The sequence below is a fragment of the Cucurbita moschata genome, unplaced genomic scaffold (assembly GCF_002738365.1).
Source record: "Cucurbita moschata cultivar Rifu unplaced genomic scaffold, Cmos_1.0 Cmo_Scf00001, whole genome shotgun sequence".
In the NCBI taxonomy this organism is placed as follows: Eukaryota; Viridiplantae; Streptophyta; class Magnoliopsida; order Cucurbitales; family Cucurbitaceae; genus Cucurbita; species Cucurbita moschata.
In genome coordinates this window covers 2,123,604-2,144,875 of record NW_019268517.1, presented here as the reverse complement: position 1 = coordinate 2,144,875, position 21,272 = coordinate 2,123,604, and the positions used below count along the sequence as shown (strand labels likewise).

General features: G+C 33.6%; 2 protein-coding genes and 1 long non-coding RNA gene across 6 annotated transcripts; all 3 read right to left on the bottom strand.

The window, feature by feature from the left end:
• Positions 1-6: 6 nt before the first annotated feature.
• Positions 7-2,195, bottom strand: LOC111449322. Of its 3 annotated transcripts, XR_002711582.1 has the most exons (5): positions 2,010-2,193; positions 1,524-1,626; positions 902-962; positions 438-818; positions 7-311 (listed from the first exon to the last, which is right to left on the bottom strand). It is a non-coding gene; the product is annotated as an uncharacterized LOC111449322 (long non-coding RNA). The 3 variants fall into 3 exon arrangements; XR_002711581.1 differs by having other exon boundaries at positions 438-962; positions 2,010-2,195; XR_002711583.1 differs by having other exon boundaries at positions 7-294; positions 438-962; positions 2,010-2,195.
• A 1,085-nt stretch (positions 2,196-3,280) lies between these two features.
• Positions 3,281-6,226, bottom strand: LOC111463263. 2 transcript variants are annotated; one of them, XR_002713993.1, is made up of 2 exons: positions 6,150-6,226; positions 3,281-3,784 (listed from the first exon to the last, which is right to left on the bottom strand). XR_002713993.1 is itself a non-coding variant. In XM_023107520.1 (2 exons), the coding sequence occupies exons 1-2, from the start codon at positions 5,664-5,666 to the stop codon at positions 3,500-3,502; spliced, it is 330 nt and encodes a 109-aa protein (XP_022963288.1). In that variant the 5' UTR covers positions 5,667-5,780; the 3' UTR covers positions 3,281-3,499. The 2 variants fall into 2 exon arrangements, 1 of the variants encoding a protein (XP_022963288.1); XM_023107520.1 differs by lacking the exon at positions 6,150-6,226 and adding an exon at positions 5,622-5,780.
• Positions 6,227-7,803: 1,577 nt separating this feature from the next.
• LOC111451526 (probable serine/threonine-protein kinase At4g35230) lies at positions 7,804-12,733 on the bottom strand. Its single transcript, XM_023091998.1, has 11 exons — positions 12,420-12,733; positions 12,075-12,289; positions 11,840-11,975; positions 10,586-10,719; positions 10,362-10,467; positions 10,197-10,282; positions 9,896-10,081; positions 9,626-9,784; positions 8,560-8,673; positions 8,151-8,447; positions 7,804-8,007 (listed from the first exon to the last, which is right to left on the bottom strand). The coding sequence occupies exons 1-10, from the start codon at positions 12,499-12,501 to the stop codon at positions 8,196-8,198; spliced, it is 1,470 nt and encodes a 489-aa protein (XP_022947766.1). The 5' UTR covers positions 12,502-12,733; the 3' UTR covers positions 7,804-8,007; positions 8,151-8,195.
• Positions 12,734-21,272: the final 8,539 nt, after the last annotated feature.

Genomic DNA, 21,272 nt, shown 5'->3' with positions numbered 1-21,272 from the left:
AAAAAAAAAAAAAAAAAAAAAAAAAAAAAAAAACCAAATAATGCTTATACCTGCGTGTGATCAGATGGATACCTCCTTTTTAGAAGTACACATTGTTTTTTCTTCTACAAGGATAGATGATAATTAAGCCTTGATCAATCCAAAATATGTTAATGTGAACTTTTGAATAAACACCTCAACAACTGAATCAGTAACCCCAAGATAGTAAGACAACTTCGACATACCTTCAAGCTGCTGATAATTTTTGTTTCACAAGGCTGTGGACTCACCATAGTATACTTCAACTTCCCTTTTCTGTGAGGTGAGCGATACTTCAAAATGTCATACATAGAAATTATTTCTTATTAGATGAATAAGAATCATCATTCACTCAAGCAATTCCAGGATCAACTGCTCTAGAAAACTTGAATTCTGTGCAATTTAAGATATGTACTTACAGCACTAATTCTCCCAATATGATGCAGAGAGTTGCAAGGGCCAACTTAGTGACATTTGGATTTCGAAGCAGCACCATTGTTGTGGCATGACTAGAATGACCGCTCTTCTTCAATTCTCTAACTCTAGCTTGAAGAATGTTCAAGAACTGTATGAAGTGAACCATCACCAATTGCTATTAGACCAAGAAGAGATCAACTAAGGCCAGCTCAAAGGATCGAACAAATAATGGATTGTCCCACCGTGACAAAGTATCATTTTGAATATGGGATGTATAAATTACAATTAGTTGGCACTTAATTTTGCACAAAACATGGTTAGAGAAAAAAAAAGTGCATACACTGCCAAGACATCTGACAATTACCATCAACAGCATTTCAAAGCTGGAAAGTAAAAGGAAAATATGTTGCTCAAACAAGATAGCAATTAAAAATGAACACAAAAAGATTACATTTTAGCTCTTTACCTCCCTAATATTCTCCTAACGCCATAACAGATGCATGGTCTTCAAAATATCTTGTCCAGTCCTATTAATAGAGTGAAGTATAAACATGTGAAACATTGAACTAATGAATCGATTTGAATATGATTCAAACTGTACAAGAATAAACGACCTCAAAAAATGGTACATCTACTGAAGAATTAATGTTAAATGATCGCTAAGTACTAATCCTGCTTCATATACTGCAATTCTATTTTGAGAAGTAACAAATATATATTTGTATCTAAAGATAACTGGAAGGTCACATAAGGAGACCGGGGAACCAACTTAAACCAAAAGGGGAAAAAATTGAAGTAACAGTCATGTGAAAATCATAAACAATCGAAAATTAAAAAACCCCTGTATCATTGATCATAACAAGGGAAGAGAGTAAATTACGTCCCACTGGTATTTCATTTGCATCATCTCATGTTCTCCCCACAAATATCCCATAGAATTGTCATTATTATGTTCAACCAGACTTCAATGACAAATCAAATTAGCTACATTGATAACCTACGAAATCCAGAATGACTTGAAAGGAACTCCAGCAGTAAAAACTAAGCTAAAATGAACGAAAAACATGGAAGTTACAGAAATTACGAACCTATGTCTGTGACCGATCCGCTAGGTCCGTCTTGTTTAATACAAGATTCGTTTCGTTAATGGTGAATAATTTTTCATGATTCATATTCAGATGACATCCGAATCTGAAGAAAACAAAACAAAGCAATAACACGTAGAGGAATAAACAAACATTTTAAGTGATTCGTTCCCTCCATAATAATAAACGTAATCCATCAGTTTCAATACAACTTCATTCTTCCGAATCAAACCCACACAAAAAAGAATAAACAATTCTATGATTCCAAATAGATTGGAAAAAGAAGCTAACAGGAAATGAACTCATCGTAAGCTGACATTTCAATGAACACTTGGAGATGCCGATACGAAATTAAAAAACATGCAATGAGAGCGAATAAACAATAGTAGAAGCTAGCATATCATAGCATCTCTAACCTCAAGAACAAAATCAACCAGTGGAATTCATTCGACGACGGCACAAGAGGCGGCCACCATTTGAGGAACGTACCATCCGCCGGACGTTCGGTTTCCGACAGCCGTAGCCATTCTTCTCGGTTCTTCTCATCAAGTTTCCTGCGGCCATTTTAGCTCCAAAACTTCAAATCGACTTAATGATTCGGAGAACTATATAGTATCGTGCGGGTCGGTGGAAAAGATCGTCTACAGCCAATTTCATGATAAATTTGAGAGCCCGCCGAGGGGCGCCACTGATGCTTGTCTAAATATCTTCGCGGCGCATCCATTGGACAAGATAAAACGATATTTCTAATTCTAATATTGTTAGGACTTTTTCTAATCTTTTTATCACTTTTTCTTTTTTAAATTTTTTATATTAAAATTTAGAAAAATATTTCTTCAATTACAACGTTAGATAATATTTTCCTTTTTTATGACGAATATTTATATTTTTAAAGGTTTAAATTTAGTCCTTAAACTTTTAATAAATAAGTTATTTTTTATCCACCTTAATAAATAAAATAAATACTATGGGGTCTTCTACGTATTTTAAAATTTTATAAGAGTGAGGTCAAGAGACCAAATATTTTAAAAAAATAAAATAAAATAACAATAAACTAAAAGTACAAATATCAAAATAATATTTTAATTTTTTTTTTATTCTCATACTTTTACCGTCAATTGAATATGGTATAAATATTTCTTTTCCAAAGTCATAAAATTTGATTCTGTTAAGCTCTTGACAATAATAAATAAATAAATAGTTCGAGATAATAAGTAATCTACGTAATTGTGTTAAAATCTCTAGATATATATATAAATACATACACATATTATATAGACTCTGAAAAGTTCGATAAACTACTATTTTTCTTAAAGTTCGAAAGTTGTAATTGTGTTAAAATCTCTAAATATATATATAAATACATACACATATTATATACGACTCTGAAAAGTTCGATAAGCTACTATTTTTCTTAAAGTTCGAAAGTTTGAGTCTTATCTCTCCATCCTTGCATTATATGTATATATATATGTGTGTGTGTATATATATGTATCTATATATATATAAAACGTAAAGAATCATAGATAAGGCTCCCCCAAGGACAATTCTAAAAATTTCTATAACAAATATGTTATAAAATAGCAAATTTGAACATAATTTGAAGATTAAATGTCAAATCTCACTATATATATATGTGTGTGTATATATATCCCTAAGATTCATATACAAGCTATTATAAGATACAATGTATAAGGTATATACAATCTTTAAGGCACCATATTATGATATTACATTAGGAGTGTGACAAAAATGTAAAATAATAAAGCTAAGTAGCGAGGGTTCATAAGTTCATTCATTGGGGCTCACACGGCAATAAGTTTTCAAAAGATAAAGATAGTACAGACAACCAGTGGGAGGGTCTAAGTTACAGAACCAAAGAACATGGACACCATTGCTCCATGGTTGCAACAACACACTTAGATTAGCATCATTTCTACATAAGAGTGTATACAATTACGATAACGAACGTCCAGGTGCTAACCTTTGAGTTTGCCGACGGGTACACTTCCAATTTCGGGTGGCGACTCGAGGAAGGAAATTGAAATCAGCTCAGATCTATATTTCTCATCTGCATCAAATTCTTTCCCTTCCACCAGATTGAGGTTTTTGCTATTGAGCTTTCCAGATGGTCGTTTTGAAGAGAGAGCTGATTCTGGTTCCGAGTAAGAGATGGCGATAAGCGACTCACGAGTCACTTCCTCAGAAACATTCTTTCCAGGTACTGTTATATCCATATAATGGCACTCTGTTTGTTTTGTTTTCTGCAAGTGATTCAAAATGTTATTCTAGTTGGACAAATAGTGATCCATAAGCTGTAAACTGGCAATGTATGGCGACAATTGTGAGCAAAATTTCTAACACACAATCAACCCCCTATCGCTAGAGACTTCAAAAGACCTAACCTGTAAATGCAATAGCTAGATTCTTGCAACATATATAGACAAGCACACAACAGCGGCCAAGAAAACGGGGATGAAAAGGAATGGATAATTTGATTGCAGTTGCTAAACTGATGAACGATGTTTAGATGTCCACTAAAATTGGGTGCAGATTTTGCAGATACTGTGAGATCCCACATTTTTTGGAGAGGGGAACGAAACATTGTGGAAACATCTCCCTAGCGGATGCATTTTAAAATCTTAAGGTGAAGCCCAGAAGAGAAAGCCCAAAGAGGAAAATATCTTCTAAGAGTGGGCTTGGGCGGTTACAAATGATACCAGAACTAGACACCGGGTGGTGTGCTAGCGAGGATGTTGAGTCCTCAAGGGGGGTAGATTGTGAAATCAGACATCAATTGGAGAAGAAACCTTGAGAAGAAAGCCCAAAAAGAACAATATCTGTTAGCCGTGGACTTAGGACATGCCAGAGTTAATTAAGAAAAACTACAGATTTGGGTCCAATACCCATAGAAATTAAGGAGGTACTCTAAACTCGGTTGCACTCATCGGTGTTCATGTCCCAGCAACAAAGCTTGTTAAAAAATTAAGAATCATTGTTCTTCCAGTAACCTGACTGAATCAGAGTCGGACCTTCCAAAAAAAATTTCCAAAAAAAATTTACTTAACGACAATAAAAAGAGGTATGGACCTTGACCTAATAAATTCAAACTAAAATTCTTGTTCTAATGCACTTTATCATCTCTTTTTTTAAATTGAATGTACAAAACTCCCTCATGGTGCACTTCTGTTGGCCTGGAATCTGATAAACTCAAATTTTTTTAGGGTCTATAGTGTAGGAAGCCTAAGGCAGAATAGAGAAAAGAGAGAATTGAAAAGAATAACGAAAGGAACGAGAAAAGCACGAGCACGTAGCTCAACTCATTTAATACTCCATTTATCCCATTCTAACTGGAAAAACCTTTACAACAAACCTATTTTTGAAAAAGATAATATGATCAACCAAGACTAAGAACCAGAGACTAGAAATGGTTCTCTATATTCTTCCAAACCATGTAAAAAAAATCTAAAAGTTACATAATCTAGTCAGACCACAGAACTGACCCTGCTTTAAGATAACGAAATTCAATGCCTTTTAGTCATAGTTTTAAACAGGTTATTATGAGTCCACTATATTAAAAAATTGTTCCAATCAGTTAAAATTCATCTCTACACTCAAATCAGAGCCATAAAAACTTGATACATATTGCACAATCTTAACAGTGATCAAAAGAATCCCTTTATTGATGGATAATAGTGATCAAAAGCAATTACAAACATAATACTAAAAATACTAAAAATCAATAGCCATGAGATAGGAAAAGACTACTGTGTAAACAATAAGAACAGTATTACAACTAAATTAAAAGAGGTTAAAAATGTAGTGTTAATAATAACTAATTACAAACATAATACTAAAAATACAAAAAAAAAAAGTGAAAGATGGGTCATTGAGTTCTCTTAACACACAAGATATTGTAATAACCTTCTTTAATAGAAAACTTAGCAATATATAAAGATATGTCCACCAAACAGAATCCCCTAAACTACAGGCTAACATTTTGGCGCATAATTTCTCCAACCAGCAAACCCTTGAAAAATATATGGTGAAAGAAGTGCACATGCTATTTTAAGCATACATATATATATATATATAAAACACCATCTCAACTAAATTTCCAGATGATTGAGTGAAACTGGACGCCATATCCTATATTATCTCTGATGTGATGCAAATATCCAGAACAATGAGTTCGAGAATCTGCAGCACCTAATTCCGATTAAAAGCGAATTACTATTTAGATCTAACGGCTAACGCCATGTCTCGAATGATTTAGAGGCTCGACCTTCATAATTCCGCCTCCGAATCCTAAATTTCAATACCCTACCGATTGACTAGATGCTGAAATTTGAATTCCCCAATTTAAACGTTTTACAGCGATCTATGAATATCTCTGAGAGCGGAATTGGCTTTTGATTGGCCATGAATCCCATGTCCTTCCGCGATTAAAGAGAACAACAAATTTCTTACGAAGACCGTTAAAAAAAAAAAAAAACAAAATCAAAGATTATGAACAGATTCAACGAAAAATAAACTCGAATCCGCGAAAAAAATCGAACAGACAAATAATCAATCAAAACAAAGAAAGAAAGAAAAAGGAGCGAAAATTCAAAGGAAGAGACGACGTACCTAGAGAGAGCGGGTAATGCGTAATACTGTCTGAAATCGGATCAACGACCCCTACAATCTATTTAAATGGTTTTTTTTTTTTTTCCTCCGAATTAAATTTAAATATATATAATATAATATTATATAATTAAAAAAATAAAAAAAAATAAAAAAAAAACCGATTGGAAAGTCCTGCCGGCCATGTTTAAGGTTTTTAATTAATCCCTCAGATCGTGGAACACGTTTTCTTTTAAATAATAAACGTGATTGTTTTTTTTTTTTTTTTTTTTGGGTTAAATTAATGAATTCTTAAACTTTTAATTATCTTTTTTTTATAAATTCTTAAATAAGTATTTGAATTTTCAATAATTAAAATTTTTTAAGTTAATTATCTATTAATTATAAAATTTAAATTTAATCATTAACGTCCAAATAATAGGTCAATTATTGTTGAGTCAGTAAATATTTAAATTTTGACTATTTAGTTAAAATTATAATATTTTGTCAAATAAATTATTCTGATTACAGTATTTTTTTTATATAACTATATTTTAATGAAAATTGAGGTTCAAATTATATTTTTATGTAAACGACAGCTCATTTTATCTGGGGTGTTCATAGAATCCGATAACCCTAATAACTTGGATTATCCCATCAAAACCTCTTTTGAGTTGAGTCAAAAAAAAATTTAATTTGAATTAGAATTTTTAAAAACTAAAAACTCCGATTCACTGGTTGAAACTTTATTTTAGGTGGACCCGACCAACTCGAAAATAGGATTTACAACACGACCATTCCATAGAGCTCAAAACAACTCGAAAATAAAGGGTTTGGTTGGGTTAGGTCATGAACCCTATTTAAATCATCCGAGTCGCCAACCTAAACAACCTAAGATTTTTAAGTTGGTCCTAGAAAAAATTATTACCATAACTCGACCCAAGTGACTTACACCCAAATTTATGGAGTTTTTTTTCAGTTATTTATTATAATTTCATAATTATTTCACTAATTATTTAACAAGAATTATTTGAATTAAATTAAAAAATTTAAGAGAGAATTAAATTGAATCCAAAACGTGTCAAAATAATAATACAAATATCATATATTTATTATTTAAAAAAAAAACTATATTTAACCCAAAAAAAAAAATCACGTGATACGTTCGCACGTGCCATGAGTTTATCCAAACCTGTCAACGACTCAACAGGCCGCAATAGCTGAGTTCATATTGGAAAAGGGCGAATAAAATCCAGGAATTTTCTTTTTCTGTAGGATACATTTAAATAATATTATATATAATATTCGCAATTTGAATTTGAATTTGAAATTTGAATTTCGATTAAATTAAGTTTTATTAATATAAAATTTAAATTTATTTGACCACAAAAAAATAATAACATTTTTTTAGAATATTCCCATTTAAGAATTAAAAAAAGAATTTTTACCAAAGTAATATTAAAATAAAGAATTTTTTTTAGCACTTTTTATTTTTATTTTTATAAGAATAATATTAAAATTAAAAAAATAAAAAAATAAATTCCTTTGAAGCTAAGTAACATATTATCCTCAACTTTAAGCATTAAAAAAAAATTAATAATTTCCTTATTTTTTCAGCGGAATATAAAGATAATTGAAAATGGATAAAATGGGAGAAAGTAATGAGAAATTGCAAAAAGATCCCTGAAAACCATCAATATTATATAGAAACCCTCTAAATTATTTTTTTTATATTATAATAACATCCTTACACTTTTGTTTTTTTATGATTTTATCCCTTTAGAGTAGTTGGGGCTCTGCCTGTTTATTCCGTCTCTTTGCTCTGTCTCCTCCTCCTTTGTTAAAAAGTTGAAGAGAAGCTCTGATTTGCAAGTCAGTCCCCCTATTTAAAAGTATTTGCAAGAATTCCAAAATAAAAGAATAATTTCAAAAAAACCCCTCAAAAGTGTCAAATTTAACATTATCAATGTTGATTCTATGATGTCTAAAACATCAGGGGAGTTAACCCAACACGTAAATGCTTACCGTGGCCAAAACATCGATTCTTCGGCTCGGATCGTCACGCCCCGTTTAACTGCGCCAGATGTTTTGCTTCTTTGCTTCGAAGGAGGCTCCGTCGTTGAGCATATCCTGTGCGTCTGATTCCATTCCTAGTTTCGAGAGGGCGAGAGCCTGCATATAGAAGGAAGTCGGCCACTCGGGCAAGCATACTTGAGCTTGCATTGCGTCTCTTAATGCGAGTTCGGGTTGACCAACCATTAGGTAGGAGAGCGCTCGTCTCACGAAGACGGTACCAGAAGGGACTGACATCATTGATACTAGCTGCAGTTTGAAAGATGATTGTAATGTTATTAGCAGAGAAGTCGAACAAATGTGGCGGGCTAGTGAACTACCCGTGCCATCGGAGTTGTAAAGTCGAGATAGTAGAATGCACCTTCGAGTAGTACTCGATGGCGTTTTTGTAGTCCTTGTCTCTAAATGCAATATCCCCAAACTTTTTTGTGTTCAACATGTCTTGCACTTGTTGAGTCCACTCTTGGAATGAAAGCTGCAGATGGAAGAGAAGCAAGTATTCACGAAACCATTATCGAGCGTCAACCGTTAGCAGATATTGTCCTCTTTGAGCTTTTCCTACTCGGGTTTTCCCTCAAAGCTTTTAGAACGTGTCTACTAGGGAGAGATTTCCACACTCTTATAAAGAATGTTTCGTTCCCCTCTCCAACCGACGTGGGATCTCACAATCTCCCTCTCCCCCCCCCTTCGGAACCAGCATCCTCACTGGCACACCACCCGTGTCCACCCCCTTTCAGGGCCCAAACCGCCCGGTACTTGGCTCTAATACCATTTGTAACAATCCAAATCCACTGTTAGATGATATTGTCCTCTTTGGGCTTTACCTTTCGGGCTTCCCCTTAAGATTTTTAAAACGTGTCGGCTAGGGAGAGGTTTCCACACCCTTATAAAAAATGTTTCGTCATCCTCTCCAACCAATGAGGGATCTCACAATCCACCCCCCTTCGGGGCCCAACGTCCTCGCTAGCACATCGCTTGGTGTCTAGCTCTAAAACCATTTGTAACAGCCCAAACCTACCAATAGCAGATATTGTCCTCTTTGGGCTTTCCCCTTCGGGCTTCCCTAAAGTTTTTAAAACGTGTATGCTAGGGAGAGATTTTCACACCCTTATAAAGAATGTTTCGTTCCCCTCTCCAACCGATGGGGGATCTCACAGTGACGGTCTAGGCTAGCTCACCTCGACACGTCTTGAAAGGAAAGGGCTACCCTTGATGGATACTTAGAAACTCAAGGGGTGCCCTAAGTGAAGAGTTAGCATGAGATGTTTAGAGATACCCTACAAGTTCTAAGTTCAAAGCTCCTAGGAGGAAAATCAATAGCTCGAAACCGTCCTCAACGCACCGTGATGTAGGCCTTACGACGAGCATACGAACAAAGAATGTAATGCAATTTACTTCATATAAACAAAGACAAAAAAAGAACGTACTTCGCTCTCAGCGCCCTCCTCGTCTTTGTAACCAACTTTAAGTAGTATGTCGTGTACGGCAGTAAGATCCATCCGAACGCAGGCTTTCCCGAGTGCCGAAAGCATCGTTGGCAACACCACTGGTGTTTTTGTCAACCCCATTAGTACGTGTGATGCAACCTAGGATAACGAGGATATCGACGTTAAGAAAACTCAAAAGAATTTAGGATAACACAACCCCGTGTCGAGAAAATAAATCTTCGGTCAAGTAAACAACGTTAAAACGCTTACCTCTTGCTTTTGCAGAGGCGCCACTGCCGAAAAAATAAACTTTATATCGGGTCGATCTTTAGCCTCGTATTGCAGACATTTGGAAGCAAGATCAATCAACTGAGTTGCATCATCATCTCCATATTGTCCTTCTAAGGATGAATCCATTAACAGCAATAAGTTCTTCCCTCTTAGCAAATCTAGTGCCTGTTCATATAACCGAGACGACGAGCCAGATAAACGAGCGTTGCAGACAAGAAAACACAAGATTCATCGAATAACAAACAAATTCAAAGATGAACGGAGATGAACGTTATCGTACATGGCTCGGAGGAATGTGCTTCCCACTTAAAAGGTCCAGCAAAATGGTTCCATAGCTATAGATCACACTCTCTGGTATGACCCTGCCTGAACGAAACAAGACCATAGAGAATCACTCGACACGCCGTTCTTTAAACTAAGAAGCTCGGATGTTTCGGTGACATACCCGTTCGTAGAAACTCTGGTGGCGTATAAGCTAAGTTCGTGCTATAGCTTTTTCCATCATGACTGTTCTTCATTAGACCAAAACTGGATAGTCGAGGATCCCCGTCCTGCCACGAGAAAATGAAGTACAACAATAGAACACGTCGATTGTTGATATCAAATGCTTGGTATTGACTAAGTTCATAGTCTAAAAACACTAAAAATGAAGTAATTTTGAAGGCATACCTCATCGAAAAGAACTCTATATGCATTTAGATCATGATATATTTTTCGTTTTTCGGTGCTGCAATGATCGAGAGCTTGTGCTATGTAATATGCAACTCGAACACGCATTTCCCAAGGAAACGGTTGCTTTTCCCCTGCAGTATAATGGAAATCATTCAGAAAGAACGAGAAAGGAAAATCCCGATGCCGAGATAATGAAAATCCTTAAGCTCCACCGAACTTGAAATTCTATAATGTACCATCCCGGCACCTTCCTTGTCGTGAACAAACACAAAAAACACGTTCTATAGAACGTGTACAACGGACAAAATCACCAAACGATATCAAAATCTTCCATTTTGAGGAACTAAAACACTCAAAATTCTATAATGTACCATCCCGACACCTTCCTTGTCGTAAACAAACACAAAAAAACACGTTCTAGAGAACATGTACAATGGACAAAATCACCAAACGATATCAAAATCTTCCATTTCGAGGAACTAAAACACTCAAAATTCTACAATGCACCATCCCGACACCTTCCTTATCATAAACAAACACAAAAAACATGTTCTAGAGAACGTGTACAACGAACAAAATCACCAAACGACATCAAAATCTTCCATTTCGAGGAACTAAAACACTCAAAATTCTATAATGTACCATCCCGACACCTTCCTTATCATAAACAAACACAAAAAAACACGTTCTAAAGAACGTGCACAATAGACAAAATCACCAAACAACATCATAATCTTCCATTTCGAGGAAGCAAAGCACTCGAAACTCTATAATGTACCATCCCAACACCTTCCTTATCATAAACAAACACAAAAAAACACGTTCTAGAGAACGTGTACAACAGACAAAATCACCAAACGACATCATAATCTTCCATTTCGAGGAAGCAAAACACTCGAAACTCTATAATGTACCATCCCGACACCTTCCTTATCATAAACAAACACAAAAAACACGTTCTAGAGAACGTGTACAACGAACAAAATCACCAAACGACATCAGAATCTTCCATTTCGAGGAAGTAAAACACTCGAAATTCTATAATGTACCATCCCAACACCTTCCTTATCATTAACAAACACAAAAAAACACGTTCTAGACAACATATACAACGAACGAAGTCACCAAACAATATCAGAATCTTCCATTTCGAGGAACTAAAACGCTCGAATCCTTCAAATAACGCTACGATTATAAAGATAATAAACGAAGTAAACAGATTCTCAAGCAAGTAAAAGACTAAAACCATACAATGAAACAGATGCTTTGAGAGAGTATCATTAGGCATAAACTCAGCCACCAACAGCCTCTCATCTCCTTCAGCACAGCACCCAATCAAATTAACCAATCTCTTAAACCTCAGCTTACCAACACCAGAAGCTTCAATCTGTTCATAATCACAAGCAAATCGACAAACAAACACAAAAACAACCTCAAATCAAAGCCAAAACCATACCCATTTTCACTTAACAGTACAAGAGATTACCACAAACTGTTTAGGATCAGGCCAAGATTGCTTGGAGAAGCGTTTAATGGCAACCAATCGAGTTTTCTCAAGCTTCCCTTTATAAACAACATTAGGAGCTTTCTCACCACTTTCAGAAACAATCAATTCAGAGCTGAAGCCATTAGTGGCAGCTCGAAGTTCATCAAGATCAAACTCCTTGAATGGAGGAACTAGCTCAAACTCTTCATCATTAGCTACAAAACCCCGCAAAAACGATATCAAAACGCAATAACTCAAAGAACTAAAACAAACCCAGAAATCATTGAATGAAAAGACACTAAAAAACAGGAAGATTAAGAGATTGATAGAGATGAACAAAGAGACCTGGATCTGGTTTGGGCTGTGGTGGGGGAGGATCGTTGTCAGGGGAAGGGAGATGAATGGTTTTGGACTGAAAACAGCCCATGATTGAAAGCTTACATAGAGAGATAGAGAAATATAAATGGAAAGAAATAGAGATTGTAAAGAAGATTGAAAGGGTTTATAGATTGAGGTGCGAGAATGGAGTGTTTGGAAAATGGGTTAAAGGAAAAAGGGAGAAAAGGGGCTGAAAAAGGTCACAGAGACTGAGAGAGAAAGGGCTCAGTAGTCAATCTCTCTGAAAGAGAGGGAGAGAGAGAGTCACGTGATGATCAGAGAGACAGCATGTGATGAGAGACAGAAATACAGAAGGAATTGAACGCCATTAAAAAGGGGACATGGTTATGGGGAAGGAGGAAGGTAAAAGGGCAAATGAGTCAAAATGAAAATGACCCGATATCCGGTTCGAGAAAGAAACTAAACATTCATTACAAGGGTGTGGAAACCTCTCCTTAATAGACGTATTTTTAAAACCGTGAGGTCGATAACATCAGCTAGCGGCGACATCGGAATGTTACGGAACAATACAAGAGAGTAAAAAGTGTATAATCTATATCAAAATAATCATAGATAGTCATACCGTAGCACATCATACAAAATGAGCCAGTGCTCATATCGTTCTTTTTACCTTTCGTGCTCTATAAAAATTGAGCTATTGTAATGAAAAGGGACGGTTTCTTTTTGCAGCTATTTAAAACTAATCGCTTACTAACGTGAGCTTATTTTAATATAATGGTAATTAATGTGTACTTATTTATTTATTTAGATCAAAGCCTCCAATTTTATATTTTATTATTATTAGAAATCAAAATTCAAACACAGTCTCTAGGGTTTAAAATAATTTTAAAATTTTAAAATTCGGTTGGACGAAAGTCCCACATCTACTGATTTAAAGAATGATTATGGGTTTATAACCAAGGAATACTACGAGACATTTTAGGAAGCTGAGAGTTGAAGTCAATGTTGACTAAAATTTTAAAAACTCCCAAGACTAACGGTTTGTTTCCATTTTTATAATTGGGCCCATCGGCCCATTAATAGCTAAGTTTCTGGGCTCGGAGTCTTACCTACACTGGTCCATATAAAACGTCATATGGGCCGAAGCCCAATCCGACAAACTTATTGCTTTTAGTGCAAGAGATTATTGCAATCTACCCCCTGAAAATATGGGTTTTTACAAAACGAGCCATGAAGATCCATTAATATCAATTTCTTTTTATTCAATTATAGAAAATTACACGGAAGAACCCTGCATTGACCTTTGGTTTGGATAAATATACATCTAATTATCAATAATTACATAACTGATTGTTTGTTTAACTGAGCATTATAATTTTTTAAAATTAGTGGGAAGTGAAGTTAGTAATTTATTATAATATTATATATATATATATATATATATATATATATATATATATATATATATATATATATATATATATATTATCGAGTACAGTTAAATAATTATAATATTTTTAGTTACCATGCCAATTACCAATAATAAAGGAAAAAATTAATAAAAATACTAATAATTTGATAATTTATCTAAGAAATATCTTAAATTTAAAAAAAAATCAATAATATATTTAAACTTTAAAAAAAAGTCTAAAAAAATATATTTATTATTGGTTTCCAATGAAAATCATTACTACTCGATTTCAAAAATAACTTTGATTTTTTAAATTCATTAATAACCTTCTAATAATTTTTTTTTTTTTTTTTAAATCTTCTTATATTTTTTTTAAAAAAAATTTAAAAAATATATTTATGAAAAAATTAACATTAATAATTTTTACCTTATAATATAGGGAGGAAACCCCTTTAAAAGTTAAGGAAACCTTTTAAAAGTTAAGGGTATTTGTGAAATTTTGTTATTTTTTAAGTTTAAAAGTATTTGTGATTTTTTATTTTTACTTTTTAACTTAAGGATATCTTTAAAACATTTAAAATTTATGGATATTTTTTTTTAGACAAAGTATAATGTTTTTTTATAAAAAAAAAAAATCACATTGATTTCATGTAAAAGTTTATTTTTCTCAAGGTTTTTAATTAATTAATATATATATATATATATTCCAATTTTAAAATCTAATTTTATTTTACCATCAAGATTCGGTGATATTTAAACCCGTAAAAAAGTTAATAAAGTTTTGGGACGTGATCATGAGTTTTAATATTATTAAAAAATTTTAAGAAAATTCTTAAAATTCCACAAGAAATTGTATGACAGAGATCCAAAATTTAGGATGAAACATAAAATTTTATAAGTTGAGTATGTCTAAATTTAAGAAAACATGATGTTGTTGGATTTTTATTGTTTTATTTATTTATTTATTTATTTATTGGGAATAACTTCTACAAGGGGAAAATAACAGAATATATGGCATATTTATTGCAAAATTACATGAATTTCTGGCCACTTGCATGTTTATAGTCATTAACTTCCCCCCTTATATTTCAACAAACTTTGCTTTCTCCATGGATTATGGAGAATGTTGGTCTTAATTAACACAATTAATCACACTTACATCTCTAATTGTCTGTATAATCAACGATTACGCAAACGTTATGCTCGCCAATAAAAATCATACAAATATTAAAATTCAACGAATCATAAGAGTTTTGAGATTGAGTATCAAAGATCTAGAATTGATAGTCGCTTTCAACATATAACAACTCAAACCCACCGTTAGCAAATATTGTCTGCTTTGGTCTGTTACGTATCGTCGTCAGCTGTCTATTAAGGAGAGATTTCTACACCCTTGTACAGAATACTTCGTTTCTCTCTTCGACCGACGTGAGATCTCACATGACAGCTGTGATGCAATTTAAAAAATGTATCAAAATCTATACGCTAAGATATATCTAAAAGAGAAGCGAGAATTCAAATTGATTTAGAAATAAAGAAGATTTTAAAAGTGCATGCATTTGGTTTAATTTTCAACTCATTCCCTACTCAGAAATTTCCAATTTGTATCCTTTGTTGACTCTTTTTAAGGGATAAAACACATTCATGCATATCCCTTCATCATTGGACAAGAAGACAATGGAAGATTTCATTGCAAAAAGAATTCAAATTAGTCAACTTGGGAGAGGTTGGCTCAATCATAATGAGAACAAAACACAACTCCTCCTATCCATTATAGAAGCTTTCTCCTACCCACAATGGAAGTTGGGTATTGCACGTAACAACTGTATAAAGATCCTATCACAATCACATGTTTGAATTCATACACATTTCAATCGATTCACGTTATATCATACACATTTCAATCGATTCACGTTAGTAATTATAGGTACTATTTAAGTAAATCGAGTGTAACTAAGGTTGTGAGATCTTACATCGATTGGAGAGGAGAAGGAAATACCCTTTATTAAGGGTGTAGAAATCTCTCCTTAGAAGACGCGTTTTAAAAACTTTGAGGAGAACACCGAGAGGGAAAGTCCAAAGAGGGCAATATTTGCTAGCTGTGGGCTTGAATTGTTACAAATGGTATTAGAGCTAGATACCGGATGATGTGTCAGCGAGGAGGCTGAGCCTCAAAGAGGGTGGACATGAGGCGGTGTGCCAACAAGGACGCTGGATCACATCGATTGGAGAAGGGAATGAGTGTCAACGAGGACACTGGGCACCGAAGAGGGGTGGATTGTGAGATCCCACATCGGTTGGGGAGGAGAACGAAACACCCTTTATAAGGGTGTGGAAATCTCTCTCAAACAAACGCGTTTTAAAGACCTTGAGGGGAAGCCCAAAAGAGAAAACCCAAAGAGAACAATATCTGCTAGCCGTGGGTTTGGATTGTTACAAATGGTATCAGAGCTAGATACTAGACAATGTGCCAGTGAGGAGGCTGAGCCTCAAAGGGAGTGGACACGAGGCAATGTGCCAGCAAGGACGCTGGGCCACATCGATTAGAGAAGTGAATGAGTGTCAGCGAGGACGCCGGCCATTGAAGGGGGTGGAAGGTGAGATCCCACATCAGTTGGGGTGGAGAACGGAACACCCTTTATAAGGGTGTGGAAAACTCTCCCTAGCATACGCCTTTTAAAAATCTTGAGGAGAAACTCGAAATGAAAAGTCCAAAAAATACCATATCTGCTAGCGGTGGGTTTCGGCTGTTACAAAAGTATAAGAAAGAGTATAGATTCGATCAAACATGTTCGATAGACAAATCAAAGAACGATATGAGTTTCGTCATCTCGTTTTGACAAAGGAAACTACATATTCTCCATGAAAAAGAAACAAATAAACAATTAGTAAACTTGAGACAGAGACATAAAGGATGAGGGGTCTAGATGTAAGGCAGCTGGTTTCTCATTCAACTGGTGGGAATGGCAATCTTTAACCTAATCATAGCACAACAATTTGCCAAATTTAGTTGCTTTTACAAAAAGGCAACATGAATCCAGCTTGAAAAAAGAAGCCCAAACCCCTTTTGTCAAGTTCTTTAATCAGTCTAAGGGTCAAAAAGTCAAATGATGAGTAGCCTACTATATCCCTTCCACCGCACAAAAAGCCATCAAACCAAAACACACACGACTTGGAAAACAATAAAATATAACAGAGAACAGAGCTTAAAATCCTTCCCTCTAGAAAATATCTAATTTGATTCCTAGGAGTTCAACTTTTGTTAAATTCTTTTTTAACAGTGGTGTTCAGGTCATCTTTTACCCACTTCAACTATTCTTATGAGACAACTATTAATGTAACAGCCCAAAATTCACTGTCATCAAATATTGTCCTTTTGAATTTTTCCTTTTCGGCGAGGTCTCGATGTCCTTATAAAGGATACTTCGTTCTACTCTACAATCGATGTGGGATCTCACAGTTGATCCTACTACGATTAGTTACTAAGATCTCTAAGGGAGTGGACGCTATAACTTGGATTCATTTTCTCTAAACTCTTTATATATCCCTTATTGACCATTAAAGCTACACTCTATGGACTCTGTTTTTTGAAGGCAAATTTGCATTAAAGAGTTCTTATAGCTAATAGAATTCTTACTTAAAGACAAACAAAATGTAACTTTTGAAAGTCATGATGAACAAAATTAAAAGTTGGCGTTGGGTAAATACGTATCTAATACACCTACAAACAGAACAAAAGATAAGGCCCTAAACAAGTAGCAAAGCAAAAGCAAACCAACCAAACAACAGGGACTTGCAATCCAGCTGCTATGCACACACAAAAACACACAAAAAACAACAAAAGATATCCAAGTTTACTTATAAGAGGCATTTCGTCGAACACCTGGTGGGCGCCCAAAGGCGTAGCCGAATAGAATTGCTATTTCTTACCGATACGCGCGCTTCCTTTTCAGCCAGTCCCCAGCTGTTCCCCAATAACGCCAACCAGCCGGCTACGTCATAATCACGCACGCCCAAAAGACGTCGTTTTCAGCCGGTGATATTGAACGCCGACAACCCACTGACAGAGCACCGCTCTCTTCCCATGGGCAAAACGGGCAGCTGCCCTCTCTGCCATTAAAGCCAATCTTGCTTACTTGGATCGCACCAAGAAGGATCAGAAAAGAATCAGAAAGGGAAATGAATTTTGTATCGTTTCTGAAAACTTTGTAGCTAATACGTTCGATAAAATGCCTGAACTAATTTTTTTAAAAAAAATGTTACCGTTAGTTGAAATCCACGTAATGTGGCACAGGGACTGTCGCTTCGGACATGTAGTGGGCATAAAATTGGGACGTGGCTCGCACGTTTTTTAGCCCCAATTTATTAAGCTATATATATACATACATACATACATACATATATATATATATATATATATATATATATATATATATATATATTTATTTATTTATTATTATTATTATTTAATTATTTAATTTAAAAAGCGCGTATTAAAAAATACGAAAAATGAGGGGATTTATTTATTTATTTATTTGGTACAAAATAGTGGTTATTATTATTAATTAATTAATTAATTAATTAGTGGTTATTATTAATTATTGTGATTAGTATTATTTTAATGAAAGTGGAAACAGATTAAGTAAGCAAATAAATTAAAGTGAAAATGTTTTATTAATATAATATATTTTTAATTAATTTCTTTTTTTTTCTTATAGAAATTTAAAAAAAAAAAAAGATCTCCCGAAATGACATGGCACCTATCCAATCGCATTTACTAATTTAATAATATTATTATTTAGAAATCAAATACATAAATGATTTATTTTTTGAATAAAAGAAGAATTAATTCGTCCAAATTATAATTATTATTATTTGAATTAAATATAACAAAAGTGAATAAATTCTTATTATAATCTAAACAGTTATTGAAAAATAATCACATTTTTATCGATATTTTATGAGTTTTAATTATGATTCACGTTTATTTTTTATTCTGAGAAAAATAGTGTATCTATCGAGAAAACCTTCTAGAAAGTTGCCTATAGAAAAAGCATACCCAACTAAATACGAGTCTGGTCGAGACTTGTCAGTATGGGTGAGAGTTTTCCTACACAGCGATTCTTTACCGGCTGAACGAAAAATGTTTGCTTCTGCTCTTTTTCTTTGAGCGATGAACCGTAGTTGTCTAACCGTAAAACATCCTTTGATTTTCCATCAATGTTTTAAAACACATCTGTTACGGAGAGGTTTCCGTACCCTTATATGAAATGTTTCATACCATTCTCCAACTAACTCGGGATCTCACAAATCCACCTTCTTCGGGGGGTCAATGTGTCTTCGCTGGTACACCGCTCAGTAACGGGCTCTGATACAATTTATAACAGTTCAAGCTCACCGTTAGCCGATATTGTCCTCTTTTGGCTTTCCTTTCAAAGTTTTAAAACACGTCTGTTTGAGAAACGTTTTCACACCCTTTTACAAGTAATATTTTGCACCTCTCCCGAACCGATGTGGGATCTCACGTAATTCAAACAACTTGAACGTCCTCCATCGATGCTCAGTGTACTTATAGACGACGTCCCTAATCTTTCACGTTATATATAATAAAAATATTTTTCTGACAAATTATTTCATTTTAATTTAACATCTTACGTCAATATATGTGGTTGACATGTCAATTTTAACACGACTACAATTATCGTATTTTAAAAATGGAATATAATCGACAAATAATAATAATAATAATACTCAAAATTAAAGTATGAAACGTCTCTTTAAAAATTAAAAAAAATAATAATAATAATAATAATGAAACGACATGTACTTGTTATTGGACATGGCCATAAAATAGACAATTTGAATGTTGGCTTGTCGTTTTGACTTATACCAAAAACAATTAAATCAAACCTAACAATCTAAAAATTTTCTTTTTTTAATATATTTTTTTTTTTGTAATTATGTTATTAATTCCTATGTTAAAATATTTTTATAGCCGTCAAGTACGTAACTATTTCCCACATGACTCTGACCTTATTCATTTATGTGAGGTTCTATATTGAAGAGAAAAACGAAACATGCATTATAAGTGTGTAGAAACCTCTTTCTAGTAGTGTTTTAAAACCGTGAATCTGATACGTAACGGGTCGAACCGGACAATATCTGCTAGTTGTGGGCTTGAGCTGTTACAAACAATATCAAAGCTAGGTTTGGGGTGATGTATCAACGAGAGCGGAGTTGTGAGGTCTCACATCGGTTGGAGAAGGGAACGAAGCATTTCTTACAAAAGTGTGAAAACCTCTCCCTAGTAGACGCGTTTTAAAACTGTGAGATTGATAGCGATATATAACGGACAAAACGGACAATATCCACTAGCAGTGGGCTTGAGTTGTTACAATTTCTCTCGTATAATTCTTCAATAAGTGAATTTTGTTTGTTTGCGACGGCCAACAACTTTAATAAATTTTTATGTTTAAGAGTTTTGTTTTGTTGTGACGGCGGACTATTTGAACTAAAATTTTATTCAATAAAACGGACCATTCTAGCTGGTTAGTCAATTTTATCAGTATCCCACATTTACTAATCAATGAATTGTCAAAACCTGCTTTTCTGATAAAATCAATCAAGCCTATCAAATAATAACGTAGTTTGATAAAATTAATTATTTATTAATTTATTTAAAATCATGACGTTTATAAACGTTTTTCTTAAAATTTCGTTATATCAATAATAGTAATTATATTTCTCGTAATTTATTTAAATAAAAAAATTATTATACTTCATAATCTTGAGTCACGAGTACTAGTTTTAAGATAAAATTTTATGATTATCGAATATGTTGTTGTTCTTTATCGGCCACCGTAAATGCTCGATAGAGTCATTATAAGTTCGGATCCTAAATATTTTGTTTTTAAAAATTAATTTTTTTTCGCATTTTTAATTTTTTTATTGTCATGTCTAAATAAATGAGAGATATATGAAACAACCGGGTTCTTAAAAAACTAGAATTTCCAGTGAATTTTATTAGAAAACATGTGAACAGGGACAAAAACATCCTTAAATTATCGATTGTCATGTTTTTTTAATGAAGGATTGTTTTATTATATTATTTCATAAAATAAATCATTGGAGAATTAGAAAATTCACAATAATTAATAATAATGGATGGATTCTTTGACTATTTTGAAGGGATTTTATAGATAGGTTGGGTGAGAATATATATGATATTTAATTGAGGGGTAATCTTGGAATAACAAAAAAATTAATATGCAAAAAGAGAACAAATAATATTTTAAAAACTAGAGAATTTAAAAAATGCTTAATCCCATTGTAAATTTGTGTTTAATTATTTATGAGATTATAATTTTATGTTTAATATATTTTGAAGTTTGAAAAAAAATTATAATAAATGAAAATTTTATTACATAATTTAAACATGTCAAGGGTTA